This window comes from Cryptomeria japonica, chromosome 3 (genome assembly GCF_030272615.1).
Source record: "Cryptomeria japonica chromosome 3, Sugi_1.0, whole genome shotgun sequence".
NCBI classification, from domain to species: domain Eukaryota; kingdom Viridiplantae; phylum Streptophyta; class Pinopsida; order Cupressales; family Cupressaceae; genus Cryptomeria; species Cryptomeria japonica.
The window spans coordinates 195003761-195014981 of record NC_081407.1 but is presented as its reverse complement, the minus strand read 5'-3'; the positions used below and the strand labels follow the sequence as shown (position 1 = coordinate 195014981).

Here is an 11221-nt window from a genome sequence, read left to right as displayed (position 1 = left end):
TAGAGGGGTGGCCTATCTTTGGAACCCCTTAAGGTTTCGCCTTGTCTTGTGGGTTGCCTCTCGATCGTCATTATCCGGGGTGCTCTCTAGTCTTGAGACTGGGGAATTCATTTTGTTTTCTAACATCTATGCACCCACTGATCTTTAGGGTAAGAAAAACTTATGGTCTCATATTTCCTGTATGTGAAGGTTGGCCCCTTTTCACCCTTGGATTATGGCAGGAGACTTCAATGCCATCCTTGAGCTAAGTGAAAAGAAAGGGGGGTGATGCGGTTGGAACCTTCTTCTTTCCTTTTTCAGGATAATATTGCCTTGTTGCAGCTTGTTGACATTAAGCCTGGTAATGGTTTGTTCACCTGGAACAATAGGAGGGTGGGAGAGTATTGGATTGCAGAGAGGTTGGATCGTTTCCTAGTTTCAAGTTTTTGGATTGGTGGGGGGTGGTCCACCAACTCGGAGATTCTTGACTGGAGAGGGTCGGATCACTGGCCCATCAAGCTGGTTTATTCTTTGGCTCAGGTTGCTCGCTCACCTTCATTCAAATTTCAACTTATGTGGCTTTGGGATCCTACTTTTCCGGCTCTTGTTGCAGAGTGGTGGAGGAAAGGGAGGCCGGCCTTTGGCACTGTCATGTACTCTTTTGCCAAGCAGCTCCAATTTGTGAAGTTTCAGTTCAAGCAGTGAAACTGTCAGGGTTTCGGGAACATTTTTCATGCCAAAAAAGCTGCTCAAAGTGTGTTGAATGAGATCACCAGAGTAATCAGAGAGAAAGGTTTGTTTGAGGACTTTCTCAAGGAGGAAGATAGGGCTATCAAGGTGGTAGAGGAATGGGAGCTTAGGGAAGAAATTTACTGGAAGCAGAGAGCTCGTATTGATTGGCTGAAGGAGGGGGACAAGAACACTTCTTTCTTCTTCAACTCAGTGAAAGCTAGAAGGCATGGAAATTCTATCCATGTTCTGGTTAATGATAGAGGTGAGCAGTGCTTATCCTTGCAGGAGATATATAGGGAGGCGTCTCAGTTTTTCTGGTCCCTCTTCAGGGAGGACTCCCAAGGGGAAACGGGGGAGGAGAACTAGGTTCTCACTTGCATTCCTTCTCTTGTCTTGAGGGAGATGAATGAGCAGCTTTTGTGTCCTATTTTATTGGAAGAACTTGAGAGGATTGTCTTTCAAATGAGGAAAGGAAAAGCTCCTGGCCCGGATGGATTCCCAGTTGAATTCTTTCAAGAATTCTAGGATATTATCAAGCTGGATTTACTGGAGGTTATGCAGGAATCCCACAGGAATAAGCAGATGCTTAGGGCGTTGAATGCAACTTTCATTTCTCTTATCCCCAAGTGTGAGGGGGCTGACTGGTTAGGCTAGTTCCACCCCATCTCTCTCGGCAATGTGATTTATAAGATCATCTCTAAGCTGATAGCGGATAGATTAAAGAAGTGTTTGGGGAATGTTATCTCGGAGGAACAAAGTGGCTTTGTGAAGGGCATCAAATTTTAGATGGGGTGGTCATTACTACGGAGACCATTCACTCGATGGCTACCTCCAAGGAAAAAACTATGTTTATCAAGCTGGATATGGCTAAGGCGTACGACAGAGTTCAGTGGTCCTTCCTTCAGAAGATCCTCAAGGCATTTGGTTTTGCTAACAAGTATATCCAGTGGGTTATGAGTTGTGTTATGACTACTTCTTTCTCTATTCTTATCAATGGAGATCATACAGAGCTGTTTGGTGCATCTAGGGGTCTCCGTCAGGGGGATCCCCTCTCCCCTTATTTATTCATTCTTCTGGCTGAGGGTCTGGGGAGGCTGATTAAGCATAATGTGGGTCTGGGTATTATTCAGGGTTGGAGATGGGGTAATGACTTGCAACCTCAGTCCCACTTGCAGTTTGTGGATGACACGACTCTAATGGGGCTTGCTCGGATCAAAGAAGCTAATAATTTGCCTATGGTCTTGGATGTTTATCTTGCGGCAACAGGCCAGCTGATTAACAAGGACAAATCTTCTATCCTCTTTTTCAACACTTCTGAAACTATTCAAAGGAGGATTTCTCTTATCTTGAGATTCCAAGTTGGCTCCATGCCCTTAATTTATTTGGGTATTCCTATCTCTCCTGGTAACCCTCCTAGGGATTCTTGGCAGGGTATCTTGGACAAATTCCACACGAAGGTTGATCACTGGACTCATAGATGGTTATCCTTTGCTGGGAGGGTTCAATTGATTTAGTTGGTGGTTCAGGCTCTTCCGATCTATCATTGTATGCTTCATGTGGCTCCTAAGTGGTTCTTGAAGGGTCTGGATTCTCTGGCCAAGCAATTCTTATGGGAAGGCAATCTTTCCTCTTCAAAATGGAGCCTGGTCAATTGGGACATGGTATGTATCTCGAAGCAGTCGGGAGGGCTTGGTTTAAGACAATCTGTTCTTTTTGGGGAGGCTCTGGTGGCTAAATTATACTAGAGGTGGTGTGTTGAGCAGGATCAAAGCTAGACCAGGATTTTGGCCAACAAATATATGCAGAGGGTCCCGATGGAGGAAATCCCTAGATATCCGCTTGAGGGAAAGGGCTCTTCGATCTAGTATACTCTCAAGAGGGGGCCTTCTCTCATTAAAGCGGGACTCTTTTGGATTTGTAGGAGGGGGGAAGAGGTCCTATTCTGGAATGACTCTTGGGATGGATATCCTCCCATTCTTGATCAGTTCCCTAACCTTGGGAACTTGTGCCAAAGGTTTTTGGAGGTTGGATGGTCAAGGGTGAGTGACTTCAAGGCTGTTTATAGGTGTGGACGGCTGGATTTGGAGAGGTGGAAGACTCCTGATGAGTGGCCGATTATTGGGATGGAGGAAGAGTGTGCAGAGTTGCAGGGCATTTTGGCGAGTAGACACTGTAGCTCCCTCAAGGGTAGGGATGGGTTGGCTTGGTCTCCAAATCCTAAGGGAGTGTTCATGGTGGCTAGTGGATATCGAAAATTGTTGTACCGAAGATTTGAGAGAAGAGAGGTGATCTAGTGGAAGCATGTGTGGAGTAATGTGTCTTGGCCAAAGTGTAATTGCTTTGCTTGGACTTTAGCTTTGAATAGATGTCTTACTTGGGACAGTATCCGCAAGCGGGGATTTCTGGGGCCCTCTATCTGTGTTTTGTGTGGTAATGGGGAGGAAGATTCCTCACACCTGTTCTTTAGATGCCCCTTCTCTCTGCTTATTTGGCATTATTGGTGGGGGGTGTGGAAGCATCCTTGTATCCACGTGGATTCTCTGGTGGAGTTCTAGAGCAGTTTGGGTAGACCTCCTATCATGTCCCCCTTCCTATAGATGGTCTGGTATATTGGGCCCATCTTCATTCTGTGGCAGATCTGGCTTGAGAGGAACAGAAGGATCTTTTGTGAAGTCAAATTGTTTGTTCCGCAAGTTTGGACTAGGATCATTGCAATGATCCGGGAGACTGTGGAAGTGAAATGTGAGGTGAATTCTCCTTTGGGTAGAGATGAGGCTAATATTATGAGTGGGCTTGGTCTGCAGGAGTTGTCTCTGGCCTCAGCTTGTGTCAGGAGAGGTAGACGGTCCATGAAGAAGGTGCAAAGGATGGGAAGGTGGATACCCCCTCAGGATGAGTTTATCAAGATTAACACTGATGGCTCATCTAGGGGTAACCCAGGTCCTGCTGGAGTTGGTGGTGCTGGCAGGAATAGCAGGGGGGAGGTTGTTTTCCTCTTTTCGGTGCATAAAGGGTGGCAGTCTAATGACTTTATGGAGGGATTTGCGATTCTCTATGCCCTGGAGTGTGCTTGGGAGTTGGGTCGAAGGAAGGTGATTTGTGAATCGAACTCACAAATTGTTGTTAACCTATTGACTGAGCAGAAGGTGAGTGGGATTTAGTGGTAGTTGGTTGGGATTGTTCAGCAGATTCTCCAAATTAGCTCTTTAATGGAGCAAGTCTCTTTCATCCATATCCCTCGGGAATGGAATAGAGCAACTGATTGTTTGGCCAAGTGGGCCTTGGAACATGGTAGGGATTGGAAAGTTGAAAGTTGGAAGCATCTCTCCGGGGATTACTGTCAGGACTTGTAGAAGATTTTTACTGAGGACATGGATGGTTTTGAAGTTGGATGATTAGGGGTTGGTAGTTCTTTCCTGGGGCTTCAGGGCTTTGGGTCTCTTTGTAATTCTTGTTTATGATTTTCAATAAAGTTTTTACCCTTTTATTCAAAATAAAAATAAAAAGTATATGATAAAACAATTTTCACTTTCATTTGAAGATGTACAAATACTTAAATATATAGTACTTAAAAAGTGTAGATATTTTGTTACATTAAAATGTGTAGGTGTTAGTGAACTTGTAAACCAACATTTTCATTTTTTCCTACAACACCATTTAGATATAACTTTGAAATAATAACCTAAATTATAACAAGGTGAAAATATAATAATAAATTATATCACTTACCACATAAACCAAAACAAATTAACCTTAATACAATATTGAACACAAAATGAACAACCAACATATATAATAAAACTAATAAACATTTTTTCTAGAAAAAAAGTCACACTATAATTTCAAGGCATATCTCATAAATATCATTAATCTTGCTAACCCGTCTTCCTAAATTAAATAAATTTTAAATAATTTATTTAATTTTTCAAGAAAAATAAATAAAACATTTTTTCTTTATCCCCTCTACACATTTATTTCTCTCTAACTCTTGCACCTCTCTATTTATGTGCTTATTGTAGGTCTTTCCCCTACCTTTCTAATTAATCCCTACCATCATTCAAAAGTTAAATGAAGCAATAATAAATAAAACCATGACATTCATTTTCAAGCATCAAACATCAAACATCACCTATCTAGCCAGCATCAACCTAGGTGTGAACCCTTCGGGTTATGGGTTCTGCACTCCTTTAATAAATGGAATTCATAATATGACTCTCTTAAAATAGCTAAGATGTATTGACATGAAATTGTTCTGGACCTTAGCTGCTACTTACTGTTCAAATATATTTCCTAGATAGGCATTTCTATTAGAAAATTTATAATGTAGAATTTTAATGATAGAGCTTCTCAGCAATTATATAATTTCCTCTAGTGATGCATGTTGATTTTTTTTTTTGAGAGCGGTATTTCTTGATCTTATGAAGACTGTCTAGCTGACAATTATACTGAAATGGTTGTCTAGCTGACAATTATACTGTAATGGTTATTTTCCTTATAAGCTAGATTATTTAAGGGTGTTTGTGTAGTGGTAATGTGACTGTCGTATCTCCCAAGATGGAAAAAGAAAAAATTGAACAGTTGAACTTGTGGTGCTCTCACATACCTTTCAGCTACTTTTTTCGCTATTCTTGTGAGTTGATTTTTGGTTTTCCCTCTCCGTTTTGAGTTTCTTTTGAGGGATTGAAAAATACATAAGGCAGGAAGGCTTATTTTATCGTTGCTATGTGGATGTTTAACATTTTGGGGATTTTAATATCAATGAATTCTTAGTATTGTGTTATTAGCATGGAAAATAATAGTCTGGATTTAGATTTATATTTGTTTCCATTAAAAATGTTAGTGTTTGTTTATTTTTAGCAGTTGTGGATTGTGGAGTTCTAATGCAAGAGCGACAATGTCTTTTTATAAATTGATTTGCAAAGGAGGGAGGTCTAATCTGTATCAGTTTTTTAATATTATAACAATCAACAATTCTCTCTTTTTTGTCTTGGATATTACTTGTTTACCAATTTAGTGTGATCTCTCTTATCATAATTATAGTACTTTACTTTAGGTTCCTTATGACACATTGAATTACATGTTCCCTTAATATTCTTATCACCTATCTTCTCCTTACACATACTATTGTCTATTTGAATGCATCATTTTGATAAATTAAGAAAACACATTTGTACCAAATACATAATTCACATACAATATAAAAAAAATAGTATTGTGTTGTATAGTTTTTATAGTCAAATAAAAATTGTCAAGTTCCTAGCCCACTAGGAACTCTTCATGCTACACATACTGATAACTATGCTTCAATGCAACCTTGTTTTCTTATGTGAAGGATAGTTTAAATCTAGTGTCTATAATATAAAAAAAGTATCAAAAATTATGCTTGATAAGGTGAACAAAAATAAATATAAAATAAGAGGAATAAAAGGTGCTTTATGCATATGTCAATGCCAACACTAAAACAAGTCTTATATAATGTTGATGACTCAAACAACTATTTTAAATTTACAAGACTTTAATTGATAATAAAATTAAAAAGAATATAATAAACCAGTTTGCACATTCATTGAATGTATACAAATACTTAAATATATAGTACTTAGAAAGTTACATTAAAATGTGTTTGTGTTAGTGAACTTGTAAATTAACATTTCATTTTTTTCTACAACATCTTTTAGATATAACTCCAAGATATTAAACCTAAATTATACAACATGGAAATAATAATAATAGATAATATCACTTACAACATAAACCAAAACCAATTAACCTTAATATAATATTGAGTAAAAAATGAACAATCAATATATATAATAAAACTAATGTATTGTTTCTAGACTGGTTACACTATAATTTCAAGGCATATCCCATAAATATCATCAATCTTATTAAGACTTCTTTCTAAATTAAATAAATTTTAAATCATTTATTTAATTGTTTACAAAAATTAAATAAAATTAATATTGTTTTTATTTCCTCGATACAATTTGATCTCTCCTAACTCTTCCATCTGTCAATTCATGTGCTAGTTATAGGTCCTACCCTATCTTTCTAATTAATCCCTTCCGCTTATTAAATGTTAAATGAAGCATATAATAAGTAAAACCCTTTGCTCATTCATTTTCAAACGTGAAGCCTTCATTATCAAGCATCAAACATTACCTATCAGACCACCATCAATCTGGGTGTGAATCCCTCAGGTAGTGGGTTCTTACACTCCCCTACTAAATTGTATAGTATGACTGCTTTTCTTTTTTTCTTAATCTGTTAGAATAGCTTATTGTAATTCATCGCATAGCTTAGATGTATTGCCATGTAATTGTTGTGGATCTTAGCAGCTTTGAGCGTTCTTACACTCCCCTACTAAATTGTAATTCATGGTATAACTGCCATTTTTTCTGTTAGAATAGCTTATCTGTATTGCCATGTAATTGTTGTGGATCTTAGCGGCTACTTCTGTTCAAATATATTTACTGGATAGGCATTTCCATTAGAAAATTTATAATCTAAAATTTCCATTAGTGATTCATGTTGATCATTTTGAAAGCAGATCAATCGTCTGGCTAACATTTATACCGTATTGGTTATATCCCTTCTAAGCTAGATTGTTTAAGGTTGTTTGTGTGGCGGTAATGTAACTGCCGTATTTCCCAAGATGGAAAGAGTCTTTTTTAACAGCTGATCCTGTGGGGCTCCCGCATTCCTTTCAGCTGCCATTTTAAGCTATTTTTGTGCGTTGATTTTTGGTCTGTTTCGGTCATATTTTTGGTTTCCTCTCTCCGTTTTGGGTTCCTATTGAGGGATTCAAAATTACAAAGGCAGAAAGGCTAATTTTATCTTGGCTATGTAGATGCTACAGATTTTGGAGATTTAATTATCAATGAATTCTCAGTCTTGTGTTGTTGTTGCTTCAACATGGTTTTTTTTAATGCATTCAGAAAATAATAGTCTGGATTCAGATTTATACTTGTTGCGATTAGAAATGTTAGTATTTAGTAGCTGTGTGTGATTATGGAATTCTAAAACAGGAGCTGAGCAACGTCTTTTTGAAGATTGATTTGTAGAAGATGAAAGTCTAATCTACATCAGTTTTTGATATCAGAGCAATCAACAATACCCCAAGGAGGAGTCCGTCTGAATCGGAGAAGAATGGACAGGTGGAATGCTGGCCTTTGTAGGAATGATGCTAATACAAAATGTGAATACAAAATGTTGTTTGAAACCAATAGCGCTAGGGTAAAGGGCCTAAGCTTTCATCCCAAAAGGCCATGGATCCTTGCCAGTCTTCACAGCGGAATCATTCAGTTATGGAACTATCAGATGGGGACTTTGATAGGCAGATTTGATGAGCATGGTAGGCGGCCTGTTCGAGGAATACATTTTCACAATTCACATCCATTATTTGTGTCTGGAGGTACGCAATGTACATACATATTAAATCTAATTTGAATGGCATGTGGGTAATCGGGTAAACTATATGAATATGCAGGAACTGGAAATAAAAACTTAACAATCAAGAAGAATCTGAGAAAACTAATTGCTTTCAGGTGATGATTCCAAGATAAAGGTCTGGAACTACAAGATACGGCGATGCCTTTTTACACTACTAGGGCACCGTGACTACATTCGCACAGTTTATTTCCATAACGAGTATCCTTGGATTGTTAGTGCAAGTGATGATCGGACCATAAGAATCTGGAATTGGCAATCTCGAGATTGCATATCTGTTCTTTATGGTCACAGTCATTATGTGATGTGTGCCTCTTTTCATCTCAAAGAGGATCTGGTTGTTTCTGCATCATTGGATCGAACTGTTTGTGTATGGGATGTAAGTGCTGTAAGGAAAAAAACTGTTTCTCCTGCTGACGATATCTTGAAGCTGACGCAGGTGAGCACTGATCTCTTTGGAGGTGGTGAAGGTGTTGTGAAGTATGTTCTTGTGGGACATGATCGTGGTGTAAACTGGGCCTCATTTCATCCCAGCTTACCGTTAATTGTGTCTGCTGCAGATGATTACCAAGTCAAACTTTGGCGGATGAATGGTATGTTTTCTTTCCTTCCTATCCCCAGTGAAGCTCTAAGTTTTATTTATTTTCTTGTGTTACGCTGAAAAGAGATACCCATATTTGAAATGTTTTCGCTTTCCTGTAAATCAGATACAAATGCTTGGGAAGATGACACTCTAAGAGGACATACGCACTATGTGTCTAGTGTGTTGTTCCATGCAAGCCAAGACATTATTGTTTCAAATTCTGAAGATAAAAGTATCCGAGTGTGGGATATGTCCGAGCGTACAATTCTCCAAACTTTTCGTAGAGAGCGTGATCGGTTTTGGATTCTTTCTGCACATCCAGAAGTGAATCTTCTGGCAGCTGGGCATGACCGTGGGATAATTGTCTTCAAATTGGACAGAGAGAGGCCTGCCTTCAAATTGGAGAGAAAGAGGTCTGCCTTCAAATTGGAGAGAGAGAGGCCTGCCTATGATGTCTCTGGGGGCTCACTACTATATATCAAGGATCGTTTTCTGCGTACTTATGATTTTGCAACTCAAAAAGACAATCCCTTAATACCAATTCGCATACCTGGTTCCAGTGGCCCAAATCAGGGGCCAAGATCTTTGTCATATGGTCCAACAGAATGTGCTGTTTTAATATGTTCAGATGTTGATGATGGTGCCTATGAGCTTTATGTTGTGCCAAGGGCTAATCTTGGTAGAAGTGATTCAGTACATGACGCAAAGAGAGGAATAGGAGGATATGCTGCGTTTGTTGCAAGGAATAGGTTTTCTGTTCTTGACAAGAGTAATCAGGTTACTATAAAGAACTTGAAAAGTGAGGTGACAAAAAAGTGCGATTTTCCTTTCAGTGCAGACACAATTTTCTTTTCAGAGACAGGTAACCTGTTTTGTAGATCAGAAGATAGTGTAATTCTTTTCGATTCACAACAGAGAACAAACTTAGGGGAAATTCGGGCACCAAATGTCAATTACATAGTTTGGTCAAATGATATGGAGAATGTAGCCTTTCTTAGTAAGCATGTAATCATTATTGCAAGCAAGAACTTGTCAGAGAGATACAAATTACGTGAGACTATACGTGTTAAGAGTGGGACTTGGGATGACAACAGCATTTTTATTTACTCAACTTTGACTCACATAAAATATTGTTCACCAAATGGAGATGGTGGTATCATCAGAACACTTGATGTTCCAGTATACATAACAAAGGTTTCTGGAAGTTCTCATTATTTCCTAGATAGAGATTTTAACAACCGAATTGTACAGATAGATACTAGAGAGTGTGTATTCAAGCTGGTAATGATGAAGAAGAAAGATGATGAGGTGATGAGCATCATTAGGAATTCTCAGCTCTGTGGACAGGCCATCATAGTTTACCTGCGACAGAAGGGATTTCCAGAGGTGGGCCTTCCCTTTGCTAGAGATGAGAGAACTCAATTCAACTTTTCCGTGAAGAGTGGAAACATTCAAATAGCTATTGTTTCTGCAAAAGAGATTGATGAGAAGGAACACTGGCATAAGCTAGGAGTTGTAGCCCTTCGGCAGGGCAATGCTCGTATTGTAGAGTATGCATATCAAAGGACAGAGAATTTTGAACGGTTTTCCTTTTTGTATCGGATTAGTGGTAATTTAGATAATTTGGCAAAGATGTTGCGGATATCCGAAATAAAAATGATGTAATGGGTCTTGAGAAATTATGCATGAGCCTCACCGCCATGCACACGTTCACCCGTTCTGCCAGTTAGAGGTTTACCATGCGCATGACGACCATCTAAATAATTTTATGTCCATTGTCATGTGTAGTTTGACATTCAGTTCAGATTTAGTTTGCAGTAGTTTAGTTTTGGATCTGTCAGTTATGAAGAGTTGTCCAATGCATGATAGGTGTTACAAATTCAGACTGCAACCACGATAAAAACTGCCTAATTTTAATGTTTCAGATAGTCTGTAAAATGTAAAAGATCTTTTAAGATTTTGAATAAAAGATTTCTTTTTATGTTTAAGCAATGTTCTATTTTCTGTAACTGTTTGTGTTTCTTTTTATGTTTAAAGCAATGCTATATTTTCTGTAACTGTTTGTGTTTATTCTCTGTGTTTATTGCTGCAATTCAAAACTACAATGGGCCACTTTTCAAATGCATTGTATTTGGGTGACATTAAAGAGCGCATCAAGATTTTGCAGGATATTACTGCATTTGTTCATTGCCTTACGGATATTATTTGTTATAATAAGTCAAAACTGAATTGGCATATGTGTTGCGAATGTATCAAAGAGTTCTAGTTTGAAACAATCTCTAACTGTCGATCTGTTCGGAGCAGTAAGTTGTCAGTTTGTATAGCAGATTCATAGGAAATTTGTTCACTACTTGTTTGTATAAATATGTATTACTTGATAATAAAATATAGAATATTCTGTTTTATTTTTCAATATGGTATCAGAGCTGATCTGAGCCAAACTCCTTCACAAGGGCCGAAGATTATGAGAGTGTGCTT

The 11221-nt window shown here is 38.2% G+C and overlaps 1 protein-coding gene across 1 annotated transcript; it reads left to right on the top strand.

Moving 5' to 3' along the window:
- The first annotated feature begins 7819 nt into the window (after positions 1-7819).
- LOC131056643 (coatomer subunit alpha-2-like) lies at positions 7820-11009 on the top strand. The gene is made up of 5 exons (XM_057990942.2): positions 7820-8125; positions 8259-8753; positions 8868-9129; positions 9184-10398; positions 10838-11009. The coding sequence occupies exons 1-5, from the start codon at positions 7861-7863 to the stop codon at positions 11007-11009; spliced, it is 2409 nt and encodes an 802-aa protein (XP_057846925.2). The 5' UTR covers positions 7820-7860.
- Positions 11010-11221: the final 212 nt, after the last annotated feature.